At 31.4% G+C, this 22670-nt stretch overlaps 1 protein-coding gene across 1 annotated transcript; it reads right to left on the reverse strand.

Moving 5' to 3' along the window:
* Positions 1–1334: 1334 nt before the first annotated feature.
* On the reverse strand, positions 1335–21962 carry LOC117117163 (meteorin-like protein). The gene is made up of 4 exons (XM_033261383.1): positions 21573–21962; positions 18962–19389; positions 5315–5371; positions 1335–4027 (listed from the first exon to the last, which is right to left on the reverse strand). Exons 1-4 carry the CDS (start codon positions 21794–21796, stop codon positions 3705–3707), a joined length of 1032 nt encoding a protein of 343 aa, XP_033117274.1. The 5' UTR covers positions 21797–21962; the 3' UTR covers positions 1335–3704.
* Between the last annotated feature and the right edge of the window lie 708 nt (positions 21963–22670).

Consider the following 22670-nt stretch of genomic DNA (forward strand, 5'->3'; position numbering starts at 1 on the left):
TTACTAAATGTACCTCCACGCCCATTGACGCTAGCTAAATTCATTGGGGAAAAGCACGATGGAAACGATAGAAACACGTAAGTCATAATGATTGATGTATAAATCCAAGACAGCGACATGTACACCTAGTTTAAACTAAGGTCACACTAGGATAAACGCAGGTTTCAATATTACGGAAGACTGTTTGTAACGTGGAAAAAACAAAAGAGAATATTAGACATTCATATAGATGATGTGGGTCATACATACTTATTTCTCTTCAAAATTCCCACCCCCCCAAAAAAAAAAAAAATATGCTGTGTATTAATTACAGAAAAAAACCCCAATATTGGTTAATTAGGGTTTTTGGATTAATTTGGTTAATCATAGTGATGGTTCCTTTTGCATTTTTTTAAATTTTGGGCTTAAGTTTTTAATTTTGTTTTGTTTTCTTTTTTTTTATTTATTTATTTTTTTGTGATTTTTGGAGAAATTTCTTTGGGAAATTTTGAATTTAACTTTAATTTTTTTAAAATTTTCTTTTAAAATTATTTAGAAACATTTTGGATTTTTGAATTTTTCTGTAATTTCTACACAGCGTATTATGGTTTTTTTTAATTTTTCTTATTTTTGAAAATATTTTTTTGAAATATTTTTCTGCAGTTTACTACATGTACACAGGATATTTTGGAGAAACTTATTCAAATTAAAAAAATATATATATATTATCCACACCATCTATCTGAACCTTAAGTTTCATATCTTCTACTACACAAGACATAGTGACCATTTAAATAATATGACTTTGATGGTCAGAGGAAACCAAACTTCTACTGTGTATCCGATGAAAAAGAAATATATCAAAAACAAAACAAAATTAAAAACAGGATGTAAACTTTTTCATCGACCCCATGCTGGGAGTGTGTGACGATGTGTGGCCTTTGGACAAGGTTCAAAATAGAAAATTGTTTTCTTTATTTTTACATTATGTGTTAGTTTTTACATTATGCGTTATTTTTTTACATTAAGCGTCAAACCTTTTTACATTATGCGTTAACCAATTTTTTTTTACATTATGCGTCGTTTTTAAATTAACAGTTGTTACAAGGATATCAGGCTTGTGTGCACTTTAAGAAAATGGTTCATTTCACCCCCTGAATGATGTAAACATACTAAGCATCGCTAGGTAATCACAGACCACGCCCATATGTAATTCAGCACAATGACGCTGCGAATTATGGATAATTCTCCGACATTTCTGCGAAGAGTATGTTTTGTTCTTGAAAAATGATAAACAGTCCGATACCTTAAGTCAATTTGTATACAACAAATAATAAACAACAAACAACAACTGATTAATTTGTTAATGTTTTTTTATTGCATATTTACAGATAATACTCTTCAAAATAATATTAATATTAAAGATATACAGTATATACAACTCCAGAATAACATACTCTTTGAACACAACTGTTTTGATGCCTTATTGCAGCATCAAAATTTAAACAAGAAACCAACAAATTTTAGTTTACAATTAGTGTTTGGTCACAAGAATGGAATTAACTTGTCTTAAATTATTTAAATGTAAAAGGAACACAACATTTCCAAAACACCTTAAATAATAGCTAATTATGTTGGTAATTAATAACACAACTTTAAACACAATATTTTGAAAACAGTACAGTAAAATACCAAAAATATCTTTATAAACATCAAAAAATAACTAAGTATTACATAATATTCTTAAGTAGTCTGGCCACAATGTAATATGTGAGGGAATATGTATTAAAATTTGTGTTGGTATTGTTGGTGAAGAGATCATTCTATTTCACAAAAATTCTTTGGCAGGTATAAAAGCTTTGATATTTCATTGTATAAATAAAAACCTTCTCACATTAATTGTTTATAAATTATTTAAGATGTCAATTATTTTGTAATACAAAATAATTAAGAACATACTAAACAAATTACAATGTGACTTTTGTACAAGTCACATCTGTACATTTTCATATTTCTGAAGGCAGAATATTCAAAGATTAATTACTCCAGCAAGTGTTGACTTGTAATCAGTTTAATGAGACAATGAGATTTAATAAGCCCAACGCAATTAACTTACATGAGTGTGGGAAGCAGTCCACCACACAGTTCTCATATAGTAATAACAGAAGATTAATTATTGGCTTACTAGACGAATCAACTTATCTAAATCCCATATAGATAGATATTTTTAAAAATAGGTTTTTAAAAGCATTAGAGAAAACATTTCACCAGTTAAAATATATTAATATCTACAGTATTTTTCTAATCATATAAATTTTAATTAACTGTGTCAAAGGTGAATGACACTAAAGATGCGATGCCCTAATACCAGCTGTCATATGTCTCGTATAAAAATATCAAATTTAGATGGGTAAGAACTATAGGAAAATATTAAGTTATTTTTCTATTTGTTTAGTAACATGTGTGTGATGTAATAGGGTGGAAGAGGTAATGGACAAGCAGGCATTTTTTTGCCATATGATACCCTGGATGGAAATTGATATAGCAAAAGGCAACGAAAAACACAGCAACCTGTTTAGGTATCATGTACCACCAGATACAAAAATATAAATAATTCTTATATCTATAAAATGACCACAACAATTAAATACCTTTCAGAAAAAATTGTCACCACAGCATTAAGTACCATAAGCCACAATGAACCAAAAAAATTAAAACATAATATTCAGTCAATTTTCTTCCAAATAAAATTAGATTCTTTATTTCTATAAATTTAATTATATTTGCCACAGACTATAAATTAAAATTGGTTCAACAGAAAAAATATGCTAAGAGGATGATTACAATTTTGCATTAAGTAAAATGAAAAAAATATTTGTTTTGAATACAATAGCTGGAAACATTACAGCTTTTGAAGACATCATTACAATAATAAACATAAAACGCTTTACAAATCTAAAGAAATCACATAGGTATGCATAACTACTCATCTATATCCTACTGAATGGAGAGGCCAGTTATAAATTCAAGTACATATTATGAAATTTTCTTTTGTAACACAATGGAGGTACTCGCTAACTGGTACGATACTATAGAAGCTAAGCAAATTAACAAAAACCACCAAAACCCTAATATAAAAGAAAATGGAAGGCTAAAATACTGGCATCATAGGGCGTTTAGAATTTATGCATGTTGGTTTCTATATATATAAGGGACTTGTTTTAAATTGTTAACAGGTGTCTACACCTGAGCAACGAACACGTTCAGAATCTTATGGAAGACAAAAAAGTGATTTTGATCGTGTGTAAATCATTTGCAATGATATACAAAGATTTCAGCAATTTCTAGGTTATGTATTTCTTGCAACTAATATATATATATTTTTTCGAATAACTTTTTTTAATAAAAAATAATAAAAATGAATATTTTCTGGCATATGGTTCTTAGTACATTCAGCTAAATACTTATGATGAATCATAGAACAGATAAGAATACATGTGCTATATAAAAATTCATACACACAGTATTTCCAATAAACAACTGATTTAAACTTGGAATGTTCTATGTAGCTAGTGCTACTGTATGGTCAGGTTGCCAATTAAAACTACCGAAGAGTTTTCTGAGTACTGAAGATTAACATGAAATATTTTCACAGTGAGGCAGTGTATAACAGCTTGATATAAATTTTAACTGAACAAAAATATATATCATCTCTTGAAAATATATCATCCTAGGATAACAGCAGAGAGGTCACAATCATTTAGTCCCTTCTCTGTCATTGCTTTCGCAATGCGCCTGAATTGGGGAAACCGTGGGGCACAACCCAGACGTGCTTTCCCGAGCACTATGGAACCTGTCATCAGGAAATGACCATCTCCCTGTCGCACACCGCACTTGAGTGGGGTGACAACAATGCCACTGTAACGACTGTGCTTGGCCGGCCGGAACACTTCGTCACGCTGGCGAAAGACATGACTCACGGCTAAATCTATGAAAGACTCTTTCGAGAAGGTGTCGTGGGCAACTTCACGCATTTGGCTTTTGATAACTGTAAAACAAAAAAATTAAACAAATCGTTACTTCTAATGTCTCCCTGTGGTTAAAGACTCCTTCAATTAAAGACCACTTTTCTGTGGTCTCAAATTAACAAATACCTTTTATCTTTATTATTCTAATTAGAGACCAAAGCTACTAAAGACCATGCAAACCCAGGTCCTAAAAGTGGTCTTTAATTGAAAGGAGACCTGTAGGCATTTTTAAATGATGAAAAATATGATATCACAAGAAATTATTCTATGGACACTTCAACATATCAAAGGCTTCTACATTACAAATGTTGTCTCATATATTTCTACAGCTTGTGGCCTAATTTTATGAATTTTTAATATTGTTTTAAATTGTATTTATTAGTTTTGTTGATTAACTTAAGTAATCATTATTGATGCATTCCCTCTATATTATTATTAGTATGCAACTGAAATATAAATGTTTGCATTGTTGTTATTAAATTAAGTCCTTTTTATTTTCCTGGCATGATTCATCATGCTGACAGCCAGAACTGTTCTTATATTTACCCAAACAGCTGAACATTATTAGAAAACCCTTGATAATGTTTCTATTTGCCACAAATTCCATGGAGATACGAGGCCATTAGACACCTCATGTAGCCTGTTCTGGAATTCAACAAGTCCTGCACCATTTTTGCAGTGACTAGAGAAATGCTTAAAACAACCTTTGCAACAACTATGCATTACCCTCCCACCTCAATGTCAATACATCAAAATCATGGACTGGTCTACATATATAATATATTGTCAGCAAATGTACTTGTGAAGATTTAAATAAATATACAATAAATCATTTTCTGTCAAGTGACATGGAAAGGGTAGAAACAATTCAACAACAACAATACAATTCAAACATTACCAAAGTACAGTATTATTATATGGTGTATTTAAGTACATTTGAGAATTTTAAATGAATGCTACCCTGACCTAATTTATATGGTAGGGTGTCCTAGGAAAACACCTTACAATCAACCAAATAAACCACCTTCTTCTAAAGCCTGTAGCATTGCAAACAAATGCACTGAACTTTTTTTTCTAGCATCAGTAAGCATTGATTCTAGATTGAGCTTAAAACATATCTGGAGTTCATAGGGTGTATTACTATTATAAGCTTTGTCGTTCTGAGACTATTGTGTTGTACATGAATTTAATGAAATTTAATCTGTACAGCTTTGGAAAAAATTAATTAGGAATTTTCTGGCCCGCCGGAAGTCATCAGGATTTAAACACAAGGGATATGATCGCATATGGGGGAACAAGTGGCTTACCAAAATCACTCGAGCAGAATGCTCTAATCAGCTCCGAATCATTGCATGGCCGGCAGTCTGCAAATAATAAGAGAAAAATGTACATGTTATTTAAGATACTCAAATTCTTACAGTATACCTTTATATATTCACTATATTAAAAGTTTAATTTAACATTATTTTTCCTTTAATTAAAATTAAAATTACTTATTTTTCAATTTGATAGAAATGAATTTTAAAATGTTTTATTTAAAACAAAAAGGAGACTGTACTGTTTTGATCTTTTTCTTTTGAAGTTGAACTTGCATAAATTGCTTAATTGAATTTGTATTTGATTTTCTGAGAGTTGCACAGTATACATTTAAGGACACTAGGATACGAAGACAGTAGGAAATGGAGTCATGGACATACTTGTGTCCTCTAGCTGACCAAGTATATCATCTATTGAATGGTAAATAAAATCGAACAATGGGAACAAATGTTTTACACTTGAATTAATGTGTCTTAGAATGATAAACAAGAGAAACAAGAAGAAACTACCAAGATATGAAACTAAGAAAAATATTAATTTCATACCAGAGAACAATAACAGATTTTTAAGGAGTGCATAAAGTAAATTATTAAAATATTTATATGTGGAATACTATTTAGTCATATTTTAAGAGGCATAGGACATTTAATTATTGACATTGAAGTTACAGTAAAAGCAGAGTAATCCGGCCTAACGACATTGTAATAACACATGTTCTTGGTAATTGGTACATTGTTTAATATAAATATTTTACGAGGTATTGTAATGTAAAGAGATAGTTTTAAAATAGCTAGTGAACAACTGCATGTTTTTGTAGAGTGCTCGATGTCCTGCTTTATTGCAAGGCAAAACAATCGGTATCCTGAGAAAGAGGATGTGTAGGAAAAGATTGATCCGACAAGAGGAAGCTGGTGAATAGATTGCCCGCGGAAGCATTTTAACAACGATGAATACACCCATTATGGAGCACAAGTTCGCACCAACGTTAGGAAGCAATTGGGATAAAGTACGCAAGACAATGGATACAGACAAAATCCATTGAGCTACTGTATTTTAATATTTTTTAAATATTCTCTTTGTAGTTGTATGTATACTGTACCTTTTGTATTTTATATCCTATAAAAAATACTCAGAATATTTTCTGCAAAGGACCAAATAAAGTTGAAATTGAAATAAAATTGTACGTCAATACCACTCACTTGCAACTACATACAAAAACATATTGTAAAACCTCGAATTGAAGCCCTGGGCTTCTTTTTTTTTTTTGCAAACTTTGGATTGGCTTCTTTTCGAGATAAGCTACTTTTCGAGATTGGCTTCTTTTCGAGACTACTTTTGCAAAGTAAACAGGGGGGGGGGGCTTCTTTTCAAAATGAATGCTGTAAATTTTGTGAATTTGTAAAATTAAACAATAAATAAGGTCAACGTAACATCAATCTGTATTATGGAGTGTATTTAACTGGCATTAAATCACCTAATGTATAAACCAAGCTTGTTTTTAATTTATTTTGTTTCTGAATTTCATGCACATTGTATCTTGTAAAGAAGCCAATGCTATTTTGAAAAGAAGCCCATAGGTTTGTTTTCGAGGCTAATTTTTGAAACCAAAGAGGGGGCTTCAATTCGAGATGAGCTTCATCACAAGATTAAGCCCACTGGGCTTCAATTCGAGGTTTTACGGTATACTATATAGTATCTATGTTTATTATTACTACAATCAACATTTTAATTCATGTATTTATAATTTTAGTACACGTATTATACATTTAAACTTTAAAACTAAAATATCTACTGTATTAACTTGATGTTGTACCATGCATAATAAAATTTAAAAAAAATCTGTATCCTTTGTTTATATTTAACCAGGCTTTATATAAACATATTTGTATAATGGCATCTATCATATAAGCAGATTGTATACAATAGCATGTTAATAGGGATAATTTGTTATTGCTATTAAAGCAATTGTTATTTTGTTAATTGTTACTTTTAAAGTATCATTTTCATGTTTGTCAGTATTTTTATTTACTTCACTCAGACAAAAAAATATTAAGAATGATACTCTTAATTATGCTATTGTATTGTCATATAAAGACTGTTATGAACAAGATGATGAAATGTATTACTAGTTAGTGAAATCATAACATGATGATGATGTATCTGTATTTTAATTTTGTATTTTAACAGTAGCATGGTTGTAATTGTGTTCGCTGTGAACAAATAAGAATGAAACGAAAGATAAACACTAAGAATATATTTTAAAAAAAAACAAACTACAGTATTCAATAAAATCACTGACAAATTGGAATTATTACAAGACACTTTTCCGTGTCACCGGCTAGGGACATAAGAACAATAAGAAGTCACTGATGTTTATTGAAAACACAATCAAAATGGAACAATCACTGCCAGCACAGGGGCACACTTACAAGGTGACTCAAGGAATGTCATCTTATCTAGCACTCCATGAATAGCTTGTGACAAGAATGGCGTAAAAACAATATATCAATGGGACAGATTTTATAATTATTGCTTGGTTTGCAGCCGATTCAACATCACAATCAAACTGAAATCAATAGGAGGGTTTTGACTTTAGGATAAGAAAAAAAAAAGTTTAAGTTTTACATTCAGTGTTGGCTAAAAATAAAATGCTTTCATATTTAGGTGGGCAACCTTTGTAGGAAAATCATTCAACAGAGAATTGGTTTTTAAATCAGGTCAGGTACAATTTTTTTTTTCTTCATAGAATCTTTTTTATTGTTACCACAATATCTTTTTATATTTTTGTAACAAAATTTAATTTATGGTAGATACATTTGTTGGAATGGCATAACCTGCCTAGGTAAGATTTCATTATGAAAAATCTATAAAAAAAAAACCCCATTTTAACGAAAAGTATTATTTTTTAACTTCGCCTTATCTGAAGAATAAGAATAATATTTATAATTTACAGATATTGATCAATAATTGAAAGTAAATAATGTGAACATAAACCTGTGGGAAGATTTAGCAGTTTTTTAGAGAATAATCTCGATCTAAACATAAGAAGCAAGAACAACGCATTTCTGGTTTTTTTTCCCTGTTTTTTTCATGTCTAGTCACAACCAAGTCACAACGTGGTATATTGATCACAAGAGTGATTTTGATGGCTTACTCTAGATTTCCTGCTTCTATTCACCCGGCCGAGAACAATAATACTGCCATGATAATAAGTCCCAAGTCTAGGTCTAAAATCAGGAAAACAATGTTCACCAGAGCTGCATATATAATTTGATATACAGTACCACCTTCTACCATTCTGGACTCTGATTTTAAAGAGATGACAACAAGCCTGAGAGAAGCATTGTCTAGAGGATTTTGAATTATGTTGATTTCTATTTCTAAGTGTGTACTGTAGATTAACTTGGTCAGATTAATGTATTCCTTAATAGTTTCTGATGGACTTGGTAGGCAAACTTTTGCTACACCAGTGGCGGATTCAGGAATTCAAAATAGTGGGGGAACTTTCACAGATGGAGGATCTATACCACCTCAGTCCCACCATGGTTGGGTTTGAGATATGAAATTGTTAGATTATGGCACCTCTAGATGGCTGGAAATTGCACTCTCAGACTTCAAATTTCAATATAATTTTCTCCATTAAAAAAATATTTTAACAATTGCGGCTTCCCCCGCCCCCTTTGAATCCGCCACTTTATTTAAATAAGCAATTCATATTTTAATTTCATATTTTAAAGATGTTTTTGTTTTGAGTGACTGACAGTCCAACTTTTTTTTAAAGTACTAGAAACACCATCACCATTCTTAATTATCACTCCAGACAGAAGAGTTGATAAAAAAATTAACCTTGAAATTATTTCTATATATACTGTAAGCAACTGAATGATCTTATGGTAAAATAATAACCAAGTAAAGGTTTATGTTTAGTATCAGAAGCCTAATTGATATGAGGGAAGTAATGATGTGAGGTTATTGCTTGTGTTTCATGAACTTCCTTGCATGATGAAATTGACTTTGGCAGTTATTGAAATGTGTTTCCAGGGCAAATTCTTCCAGCCTACAAGTCTGGCTACTGGTTAATTCTCCCAAGGCTAAATCCAAGAATGGACTTTGCAGAACTTTGCACACTAGAAAGCCTTCCTAATGTAAAAAAATCTGTATTTTGCACTGAATAAACCAAACCACACCATTGAAATTTGTGCCATGTAATTGATGTATATCAAACAACTGCGTCTGCCAAAATAGGAAATCTCTGCCACACACATTTTTGTACAGTAGTTCTTCAGTATAAGTATAATCACTTTAACCGCAAAACCTTTCCAATCAAAGAATACTGAATAATAAATGTATTTCCTTATGTGTATGCTTTCATTAATCAATGTTGTACTTTATTTACTTTGGCAATGGAAACTGAATTTAAAAGTTGCAATAAATGAAGATGTCCTTAATTAGGGGATTATGGTTGTGGCTTTAATAAAATATATAACAATTTTCCCCTATTTATCACTATTTTTACAGAAACTGGTGTGCTAAAGGTCCAAAAATTATAATCTTATTATTAGTGGGTTTGTAATAAACAAGGTACTGTAAAAACAGACTCATTTCCACATGAGCATTTTATTTCTTACAGAACAAAGTTGAAAACAAAAATAACTTTCTATAAGAACAAGAAACTTGATCTAGAGTTGACTTTAGTTTCCTCCTTCTAATTTTACAAAAGTGCAATGCATTAGCCTAGACTGGCACCAGATTAACCCATCAATCAAACACCTGGAACCCATATTCTAGGTCTACAGTAGCTGAACATTAAGACCTGTCTACCAAGCGCCAATCTCCAGTACACAATACAGAATTATATTAAGCATAAAATATCACAACCTAATGAGTATTTAATAAAAGAGAATAAAGAATGTAAGAAAAATATCTAAAGAGCTTTAATGACTTCACAAATAAGAGGATTAAAGTAGAACAATGGTTTGTTTAATCCTTCTATTGAATTTTAATAATATCCATGTAACCCAATTGCGGGAAATCACTGGAAAAAAGTCAACAATATGAGTGAAGCATTACTCCTATGAAGCAGCTAATTATTTTGATGTTGAGCATTTTATCAATAGAGGGAAAATGGGAATTATTTACTTATTAAAAAATATAATGTTTGAATAATTCTTAGATGCTACATTGCTTCAGGTCAATTCTCTAATACTCAATTCAGATTATTGAACAGTAAGCTGATAGCTATTTTTTGAGTAGTAAATATAATTATCCCTGTTTTTCATCTAAAAAATTAAAATAATTAATGAAAAAAAAAAAATTCAATTTTAAATTTTGAAACTGCCAATATACTTCTTTACAGAGATCTGGTTATTAACACTCTACATTACTTCTGTCGGTGACCAGACTATAGTTGTACTAATAGTCACCAGATTGAAATCACAGCAGATTTGCCTGTAAATTATAAATTGTTCTTAGCCCCTTTGGACATTTTATTTCTGGTCATTGCCAATACTGGCTATGTCATATGTACTTCATCAGCAAGTAATTTCTCACTTCAGTGAATTTTATCAATTGGTTCTAAATTAACACTTAAGTTCAGGAATAGGGTAAGTTTAGTCCCTTGCTAAATAAACTAAAAGCTTTGCCCAAAGCAACCACTCTGATACAATGAATAAATCTAAATCCAAGCAAAATAATATAAAAGCCTAAAAAAAGATGTATATAATCACTTGCAGCAGAAACAACAACTTTAAATGGGAACTTTAATCCGAAGAGATTCATGCAAAGTTCATGTAACTGTTTCTTTCCAATGATAACATCAATAAATTTTAACAAAACTATTATTAAAAATTGTTATTTGTTAGTCTTTTCAAGGGATAAAAATAAACTCTAAGAATACATTTCAAATTAATTTCTCCCAGATGTCGATTTTGTGCAGTTGTCATGGTTATACTTGCTGACATTCCTCATCATACTTAGATTTCAAAACCGATTAAACATAAACCTTATTAGTACGTGCTTGTCATTTCGTCTGATCAAACTTTAAATAGAAACATTTGTTGAGATGAGATTTCAAGATGCAGAGATTGCCAAGTTGGTGGACGTTTAACTAGGCACGCTTTCTCCACATGAGAGAAGCCTTTCCATCAATTGTCACTCAATCAGTTCTCATTTTGTACTGTACAGTAGGCCTTCAAATGCTGAAAACATATCTACGACAACCAAAAATTGAATTTACTCTCAGCCTACTAGAGTGTTCTGTACTAGCCTACAGTAAAGTCTGTTGAACTAATAAACAGATGCTAGCTATTTTACATTGCTTTCTTTGTATAAAATATAAGTCAATTTTTAGGTGGAAACTGAAATTATAATGTGAAAATATTATTCTTAGCTCTTAACAAATGCTTAAATTGTAATGTTCTTTCAGGATAATTTCAAGGAAAGTATAAAATTTCAATTGTTTGGCTATACACTTATGTTTTACAAGAACCAGTAAAATTGTGCCCAGGCTCCAAGTTCTTAACTTTTAGCCAATTTCAGGCTCAAAATGGTCTTACTCTGCTCCTATTTTGCATGTCACTTTTCAAAAATAGAAAATTCAAATTATACAGCATATTACTGTGTATAACCTTTCAAACATTAATAATTTTCTGTAAGTGAATCGCTTAATAATTTTCTGCAAGTGAATCGCTTTATCTGTGTGGTTTTTCTATTTTTCTTAAAGAAAAAAAAACCTCATTTGACATTTTAAGTCAACTTCAATTTGTTCTTATGTTCTTCTTATTTCTTAAGTAATTTCAGGCTCAGTCTTCTTAAAAATGTGTTCTTATAAAAAAGTGTATCATTGCAAGTTAATTTTCCTTCAAAAACATTAATGATAAAAGAATATTCAACTATGATCATAGCAACAGTATTATAGATTTTTATACTTTGTAGACATTTAAATTAATGCTTACGTAACTGATCAAAGTAATTTTTTCTGATCTAAAGAAACAACTTTGAGGCTGTGAAAAGTACAGTATATTCTCCACTGGAATTTAGTGAATAAATATACAAACAGGACTTCTGATGAACAAACAATCAAACTCTCTTTAAAATGCATTTCCCAGGAAAGCTATGACTAGGTCAGCATAATGTTTATTGGTCATCTGTCCAGTTACAGTATGAGTGACCTGTACTAACAAGTGGATGCTCAGTGTCTTGAACCCCTGTCTGTCAGTTGTTAAGGTGGTTCCTAATGTAACCTGTTAATAGTGTCCGACAAGAATTTTTTGTAAACATGGTCACATTATAGTATACCTTTAATTTGAAAAAAAGTAGTAGAAAAATTTACTAACATCCATCATCCATTGATGAAAAAGACTAACCGATATTTAAAGTTCCATATGGGTTATCGATTGTATAGTATAGCAATAGTATTGTATTGAAAGTTTCTATAGGTGATCCGATTATAGTGTTTGTATTGTAAATTTAAAGAAAAAATAAACAGAAATGAAAGGTGTTCAGCATTACAGTACAGGTATGTGGTTTTAAGCTTTGTTTTTTTTAGTACACTTTTTACATAAATCCTCTTATTCTATTATTTCAACCTGCGGTACGTAGACAGATTTCTTCAGTTAAAATAATCCCTTTCTAAATTGTAGTTACTCATGTGATTAAGTATTCTTTAATTTGAAATATTCTATTGTATTCTATTGAAATAAAATGATGGTGTATGTATACTGTTATCTTTTGTTACCTGACCAAAAATGTCAACTACCTCAGTACATTGTTAGAGACAAAAATAAAGTTTGCTAAGCAAGGCTGACCACAAGTTCCCTTGAATGAAGAATACAACAGGTAACTGATGTGGTTGATTCCAGCAAGTATTGTACACCAGTGAACCATGTACTGCTAAGCTTCTTTGAGTGTTCAATAACACTTGCAGCCTTTGAGGAATTTTTCCTTCAAAGAGTTAGTTAAATCTTTTTGGATTTCTATTTACAAAAGAACCACAACCACTTTATATTTTGCACACTTCTCTGATCAATCCTACTACAGTACAGTAGGAATGGCGTATATGAATAGAACTATTTGGGCTTCTGACTGACTGGAAGACACAACATGAAAACAGCCTCGTTAGCAAAACGTTTAGATTTAGTAGCTATGAGTCTAGTTGACATGCCAAGCAAGATGAGTTTCATAGACATTGTTAAGAGTTTCAAAAGGATTTGTTTAAACTCCTTTATAAAACAATCTAAAAGTTAATGAATTGCTACCTAACAGTACTATGAACAAAAGGTACTTCTTTGCAGTGTTATTTATATCCAAGCTGATTTGTTTCCATAGAAACATCCATTAATAATGGTATTTGGACCTGATAGTCAAAGTACAAAAAAATAACTGTAAATATCCAATTATAATAATATATTAAACTCATTTATTTATGGGAACTTAAACTCCATGTAGAAGTTGTTGATTTAGTGATTAAAAAAAAAATTAGAATGCAGGAAGGCCCTTTTTGTTAATGTACGTTCCCTTTTGCTAAAAAATATCTTGACTGTTAATGAACAGGTTGACTGGTTAAAATGTTAACTGAATTGTTTCATGCTTGTGTCTTATCACTAATTAACAGTTGATAATGTATTTTACCTCCTACTGGACAAGATCAAGAGTTCTGAAGATTTTATCAATAATTAACAGTATAGGCCTACAGTACAGCATATTATTGTAACAGATATTCCAAGTTAGTTGACTGTCAGTATCCCGGCACTAATTAAGCAAATGCTGAGCTATTGTAATAGGCGTAACATTTCGGACGCTGTAAACAGTTCCATTGATTTCAACAATCAATATGTATCAATACACGTAGTTGAAATGTGTCACTGCAGCTTGCGCATCTACCAAATCAATGCACAAACTATTGGCGTCTAATGAGACATAATTAACTCGCAAGTTTATACAGGATGAGTTTGTTTAGGTAAAACAACAAAAGGCCGATGTATATTAAAAGTGCTGCGATTGTTCCCAAATCCAATTGTTTTGAAATCTGGCTGTTTTGTACAATCAATAATCTTTTCAATGATATTTGTTTGCTCGGATCTTGTAACATGACAATGGATGGTTTTCGTTGTTCTGTAGCAATTTTGATACAAAGGACAGCACAGGTGTGCACAAGGGTGGGGCAAGCACGCGTGCAGAATGGCTAAACGTGTAGATTTTTCCAATCCTGACAATGGTAGGTTTAGGATACTACAAATTTATGTTGACATGGTATGAAAATGGTTGTAACAAACATGACAATTATGAGTTTTTTGAACAATTAAATTAGTTTGATTTCAGTCAGAAAAAAATTCCGGTTCACCAATCATACTACTTTTTACACAATTTTAATTACTTTTAATACATAAATGAACTACCTTTATAGAACTGAGTATATGTACAGGTTGTAAACTTGGAAACCAATTGTATACTTATATTTTTAAATTAACTATAGGCCTATTCATTACTTTACCAACATTTTAACAGGTCTACAACCAAACTAGCCATATAAATTCCCACCTCTTTATCAATTAGTCAGGTAAGAGAGGAGTGAAAGATTTTCTCCTTTACAATTAAGCCTGCTTGTCACATACCTGTAGGCTAGCTTTTTCCCACCCAGACCAAGCCCTTCATGTCAACAGAACACAATAGACACAAATCAGGATAGTAGAGTGTAGGCCTTATGACAATCTGGGAATTAAGAGCCTTTGTTTTGTACCTATAGGGGGAAATTCCTAGGTAAACATGCTAAAATAAAGCGGCAAAGATACAATGCAACTTGGGATAGTTTAGTGGATTCGAAAATTGCGGGAGATTTGAAGAAGCTGTGAAAACCTCTTGAGGAACTTCACAATTGACACAGCAATTCAAATTTACAATTTAAATCTTGTATAATGTTTTTGCATTTTTCCCAGGCTAGCCCATATTTCAATCAGTCAATCTTATCAATCAATCAATCATTTACCAAGTGCCAAGTCTTATTACATGTTCGCTGGCATGGACGGAGATCTGTGTTTTTGTTGTATAGTTATACTTTTTACTATAATGTCTCTTCTGTAATTGGTTTTATACAAAGTATGGCCTGCTATAAAGCATCCTTGCATTATGTATTGTGCTCTGTTGACCTACTGTACTGTAAATATTACTTAAACATTTTTAACTTTTATTCCAACAAGCATTTTGTACAATTTAGAAGCAAGGCTTTCAAAATTTAAAAACATTAGAACAATATAATTTTTCTGAAAGTTGAGGATTTAAACCAAACATGAACTCAATCTAGAGCCAATCCAGCTAAATTTCATTTATTATGAACAAACACTTGATAGCCAACTTTATCAGCTCTGTTATCAGTTAATTTTGTACATTTGTGATTAAATAAACGGTTCTGATTTCATATAGTGTGGGAAAAGGTTCTGAGAGGAACATCGCACACAGGTAAAACCAATGTTCAGTAACTGTCAGTGCTATCATTGTATCAGACATTGTTAAAAGGCATTTTAGAAATGGTTCTTCCCGATTGTAATTTTTTGAAAGAATTTGCATTATACTTGAAAGGAGAAAGCTCCCTGGGAAATTGTTCTCAATTATGATTGAAATGTGAATGCGGGCAATTTTGACTGAAATGAGAAAGGGAAGCTCCCATTATAGAATTGAGTATTGATTAGTGCAAGTACTGTAGTAATACAGTATTGCTACAAGCCAGTGGACTATGACAGATAAAACAGTATTACTACAAGCCAGTGGACTATGACAGATAAAACAGTTAATCCACAAACAAAAGTGTCATTTGCTGCCCAAAATGGCTAATCCTCAATACATGATGGTGTCATTTGACAAATTTCCCAAATCCAAGTGCACAGAAAGACACTAGGATTTAGAGTCTATTTTAATAACAAAGTATATGGTTGTCACAGAGAGCGTCTATGGCTGACAGAAGTAATCAAGTCTTTGATCGAAACCACACACAAAAACTGTTGTTTAAGAAATTTCAATCAAATAAAAACATAAATTCTTTATTATGTTTTTGACATAAAATTTTGTATAAAAGTTTTTGAAAAGAAATGTTGATTTTTTTTTTAAGATGAAATTTTTGGAGCTTAGTGGAGACACTAATCCTGATCTGAAGGAAACAACCTTAGGATTGTGAGACACAGATTAGCATATTTACACACAAAGTACGTAGGTTGCCGCTTTTTGAGAATTACTAATGCACTGATAACCCCATCCAGGTGTAAAATTCTTACATTAAAATGCTACACAGAATAATGGCTAGTTCACTAAAGTTTCACTCAATAAAAATTCAATGGCTGATAATTAAAAACAAACACAACATTTGCAATCCTCTGTGCTATTGATCTAACACTTTATAATTATTATAATTGTTTGAAAAATTGTCTTGTGATATCCGTAATCAATATTGGTTTGTTGTAAAAGCTGTGTATTTATCATTCGTCATCATCTATTTTTATATAATCGTTTTTTAAACATTACTCATTTGCGGTTTACTTCAGTTATTCATAATATATGTCTTAATGTTAACAACACGGAAAGCACATGGTTCCCAAATAATGACCTTCATACAAGATAATATAACTATTTTAGTATAATTATAAACATTATAAAAAACATTACAATTAATAACTTTATGAAAATACTTCAATATGTATAATATTATGCTAATTATCAACTTAACCATGTAGGTTTTGTTGTACAGTACATGTTGCTCAGCTGATTGTTTTGTTTATTGCTTTATTAAGTCTTTATTTTTTTATATATTTTTGGAGATCGGACACAGCTTGGTGAAGATAGACTCGCCTTCCAATCCTGAAATTTGTTTTCCTCACAACTAATTCAACAATTTTCTAATGAGCTTAATTACAGTATATCTGACTTTGGCTTGGCAAACTTTATGACAGGACTGTGCCACTTCTGTTTTAGTGATTTTTTATATGGATTACCAACAACGAATAATTCTTGCATGGTTGCAACACTACTGTAATCTATGCTAGCCAATGTGTTGTAAGACCTGTTTTTCTTTCAAGACAGAATGCTTCTATCATCTAACAATATAGATAAGGTGAGACTTTTTTTATTCCTTGTTTCGCGTACTTATTTTTGTAAAGATTATTGGAGGGCGGAATAAAATTTAAAATAAAATTCTGTTTTCTTATTTAAATAGCAAATAGATTTGCCAAAATCATCCAGACGGAGGAGAAAATAAAAATAAAATTTTATTGGTGAATGTAAAATAGGATGGTTAAATGCTTCAAATTTATATAATTAGGAAGAAATATATATATATCTTATCTTTGGAGATTTCAAGGCAGTGGAGGGCGTAATAAAAATAAAGAAAACATTTTATTTTTTTCTGAAATTTCCACTTTTTCTTGTCGGCAGGTGCGCTAATTGGCCAAAAATAAAATTTAATTTTTATTCAAAATTATCAATATTTACAGTTTTTATACCTTGTTTGCGGGTTCGCTAAACAAGGTATAAAAATGGTCTTGCCTAATGTTAATGAAAAATCCTAGATTTCTGCTAAGATTAATCGATTTAGAAGTGAATTTGTCTTGAGCTCACACCAGTTTGAAGCAAATAGAATGTGCCCAAAACAATGGAGGGGCAATCTTAAAACCGAGCACTGCGTCGTAGACCATCGTACGATGAATCCAACTCCACTCTCTTTGAGTGATAGACGATGCGATGTAGTCAGGTGATTGTCGGCAGCAGTCTGAGCGGATCATCAATAAAAAGGATCCGTTACGCACATCATCGCGGCCGATGGCTGTCGTGTCTACCTTAAGTCTTTTTATAAAGATTTTAGGTTAAACCCATATCAATGGATTCTCAAGTGATAATCTACTGGGCTTTCATGGTCCTTTGTGGAAGTTAAGTCCTGTTGATCCTAGTACATTCACAAGTTTGATAACACTGCAACCAAGACTTTTTATTAAATTATTAGAAATTTCATCTCTAGAGAAGCTTACAAAATTTACCAAAACCATGTCAAAAGCAGCAACTACTATAGACGCATTGTTATCGTGTTATTTTTTGAAATGTGACTACGAAGAAAGGTTTCTTTAGGTACAGTGCCTGAAGAACAAACAATATAAATTCTTAAGTATTGAGCATGCACAATAGCATGGAAGGGCTTTTGTCCGATCAGGTCAGGTCGCCTTGGCAGTGATGCTTATACTTTCATGCACAATATAAATGGGTATATGTATTTTAACAAGTGTCAGCCACTCCACATATTGAAGAAATATGAAAAGACTTTTTTTCTTGAACTGGTGGTATAATTAAACCTACATGAATCATCCAAACCCAAATCTTGAAAATGAGGTGTCAGATTTTGTTTGCAAAAAATAATGTATTTCCTTGTAATGTTGTCTCAAAAAACAATTTTTTCAAGCAGTGAAATTTAATAGCCTACAGTATGCCAGCATCAAAAAACAGGTTAAATTCATAATATTGATGACGATGATAATTAAAAATGCTGAGATAGCAACGAAAGCTAGGAAGTATACTGTTTACATTTTTACTCTAAATTAACTGTACAGTAAGATCAAGTCAAAAAAATAAAAATATTTTAAATAATATTGAACAAAAGTTAGACATACCTGATAAAGGGTCTTGCTCCAACTCTGGTACTATAGGTTCTAAACTATATTCTAATTCTGTTACCATTTTAGATGCAAGCATGTTTGGCGTTGCTTCTATAAATATTGCAGCTTTGCCGTTTATGGAATGAAAACAGTGCGTCTCTTGTGAGTTCTTCTCTTGGTTTGAATTTAATGTCATACTTGAGTCCAAAGACGTACTTTTATCAGCTATTAAAAGTTGAAGTTGTTGAGGAACATCAGTATAAATGTTTGCCCCCTGACTACGTAACGAGGGTTTAATACATGCACGGAACTCCGTGCCTTTAGGACTATATTGCAACGTGATGCGAATAGCGCCACTTGGATAACGCCATTCAATTCGGCCTCGTGAACACTGTAGGTAAAGCTGCTTGACTGTACGCAACGATGATTCTTCTGTGAGACCACTGTAAATAAAAAAAGATATATTAGCATCATAGATTTTTTATTGAAAAATAGGCCACGGTGAAGTACAAAAGTGTTATAAGACTTTAGAAATTATTCACAAAAAATTCTTTCAGAGTATTAATTTTATTGTAAAAATAAATAGTTACAGTATTTATGTTTAAAATTAAAATACCACTTTGCATCATGTTTTTCAATCTTCTATCACTTTATAATATTGTATATATAATGCATTAATTTTTTATACTTTAAATCATTATTTTTATATCATTCCAAGTACATGTACAGTATTGATCAATTACTATTTTTATTAATTTGGCAGTTGCAGTGATGAAATAATACCATGGCATATACATGTAAAATTATAAACAAAAGTAATGTAGGCACATAATTTCCAGAATTGATATCAACCAGAACCCTGTGGGTGTGTACATTCCTTGTATGCAAAAACTAAAAGCAAGTTTGGGAACTGTGATAATTAATAGTCACCAAAGTCATTCATTGCATATCAATAATTGATATAAATATGTTGGATTTATGTTTATGCTTCTGATAAACTTCTAGATTTACAGTACATATGTAGTATATATAATATTGTAGGTAAATTTGCATTTATTATTTTTACATATTTAGTCCTGATTTGAATTGATCCAAGTGGGAAAAATAAAGAATTAAAATGAAAATTAGAAAAATCAGGTGAATTTTCAAGTGAATTATGTGTGTAGTAACTTAATATCTTTTAAACTCTGTTAATTACAAAACAACTTTTGCAAGTGGTTCCTGTTGCTAGAACCGAAAATGAGGGTCAAAGGATGAGGGAACCAGAACTCTGCACTTGACATTGCCTGGAGGGGTACACTTAAGAACACCCCAGGATCCTCAATCGACCAATCAAATGCCAGAAAAGGTAAAGCATAAGGTTAATGATCTTCTCGTTATCTTTGCTGTAGGGCACAAATCCAGAAAAGAAAATACGTTCTGTGGAGTCAGGTTGAAAATAATCAACAACAAAGATCACTGCTCAAAACAGTATGTTAGACAGTTACAATATTTTTACTTAATACAACACAATATAGTTTATTCACAACTAAAAACAGTTGAATTGCACATACATCAGTACGGAAATTTAAGCAATTTACGTAAATTATTATAAACATTATTCACACTACTTCCTGTACCGGTAGTGCTATAAACAAAAAAGTTAATTTTGTAATTTTTTTTAAATCAAGCATTTTTTGTCCAATAATGCATACTTTTTGGCAAGCTTACATTGAAAAAATGTAAACACTAGAAAAGTACAAATTCTGGAATATAAAAAAATTAAACTGGCCTACACAATTCATTTGTTTATTATAATATATGCAATACATTTGAAACTGAGGACCCAATATTAAAATTCACAGAATATAATATACCATGGTTATTTACTCTGTAGCCATTTATAAGTGGTACACATTTTAATTTAAACACCTTATAATACAGTTAATAATGATATCATGGTAGCAGTAGAGTATTCTTTTTGACACAAACCTAATGAAACAAAAAGACAGTAACTCCGAAAGACACAGACATTTTGAGATTCAACATTTCGATCTATTTGATCATTTTCAAGAATACTGATGAGAAAATCTCATCCATCCATATGTTTACAATATTTACCTAATGAATATATTTTAAACTTTTAGTATTCAAACATTTTTTTTATATAATTTTTTACAATTTCCATTGCAATAAAAATCTAAAATTTGTTGATAAAACAACTCATGAAACTTGTAACCTTTGTAATAATTGTTAACAATGGGTGAATGGGTATCTTGCACTTTCATATAGATGCAGATTTCTAATTTTAAAATTTAACCTCATTGACTAGAGGATAACTGTTTCATCCTTTCCAAGTTTTAGTACATGAACCAAGCGAAAGTTCATAAATTAAATTTAATTAATAATGATTGGTCCATCCTTTAGTGGAACAGAAGGAAATGATGGTTATATAATTATTTAAAGCTCATTTTTGTAAATTGTCTAAAAGTCTAAAGCGTATGTTACCTTCCATCAAATAAATCTACCACCGGGGACGTGTAGGACCGTTTAAATTCGGCCACATTTAACACATATGGATATGCTTACTGAAAAATCACTCTCTAGCGTTAAGTAAAATCTTTTAGTACAGACACACTATACTTACGCTCCTCTCCAGTCACATTCATCGCTTGAATATTTACAATTTCCAGAAACGATAAGAGAAAACACAATCAACAGGTACAACAAACATGTACCGCCGCCATGTCTGCTACAACTATTTAGCGTTCTAGAATGGCAAAGTAACCCTGTCCGAAGAACAGATAAACAGTTTTGCCCAACTCTGGGCCGAAAGTTTAACATTTCAAAAATGACCATTCTACTAGTCATACAGTTTATTTCCAATTGGTAATCTTGTTGGGTACATATTGTCGAAAGAAAGCAACAGACCAACTTCCTAACTACAAGGAACTAAGAAGTTATCTTAAAGTCCAAGCACGTACACTTTACACCGCACCAACACACAGCATATCAGCTAACTGTAAACATTCAGTGGAAAATCGGCGGATACTTTGACAAATAGATTGTTTCATTATCCAAGTGGGTGAAACTTTGTGATGAGCAAATAATTCATATCATCTTTCTTATACAACATTAAAATTTTATCAGATTTTTGTAACAAATTAAAAATTAGTATTTATATTTTATCATTTCACTAAAACTTAAAATACTTTGTACAGTAGTTATTTTACAAAATGTTTACCTATAATGGAAATGGACTTGCTCATAGGGCGGGGACTACGTCTCGTGGCACGCGTAATAGGGTCGTGATATATGAATTTCGTTGTGGTAGTGGGTAACCTTGTACTGGTAGGCGGCAAGTCACATGAAAATCGAGATGTACAGAAGTCAGTTTATAAACACTGAAGTTAAATCAAAATCAATTTATGTTCCGTCATATTCCGGTTTTCCAAATCGATAAATCTTCGTCATACACTGATCAAGGAACGACCCAGTTCCAATGGTGGCTTCAATTGAGGTTGCCAACAGGGGTAGGGAAACAAGGGGACGGCCTAATTTATAGTTTCCAAAATGCAAAACATGTGTTTTTTACTACAATTATTAGGAAATGAAATCACATAACTTTAATTTGTTGATGGGAAAATTTCCGATGACAATCGGTGTCATACAAAAGAGGAATCAATGTTTGTCCGACAGGGGCTGCTGGTGGTAGAACTATCCATGAATTCCACCTTCCAGGCGC

This window comes from Anneissia japonica, unplaced genomic scaffold (assembly GCF_011630105.1).
Source record: "Anneissia japonica isolate Jap-2015-1 unplaced genomic scaffold, ASM1163010v1 scaffold407_len587689_cov185, whole genome shotgun sequence".
NCBI classification, from domain to species: Eukaryota; Metazoa; Echinodermata; class Crinoidea; order Comatulida; family Comatulidae; genus Anneissia; species Anneissia japonica.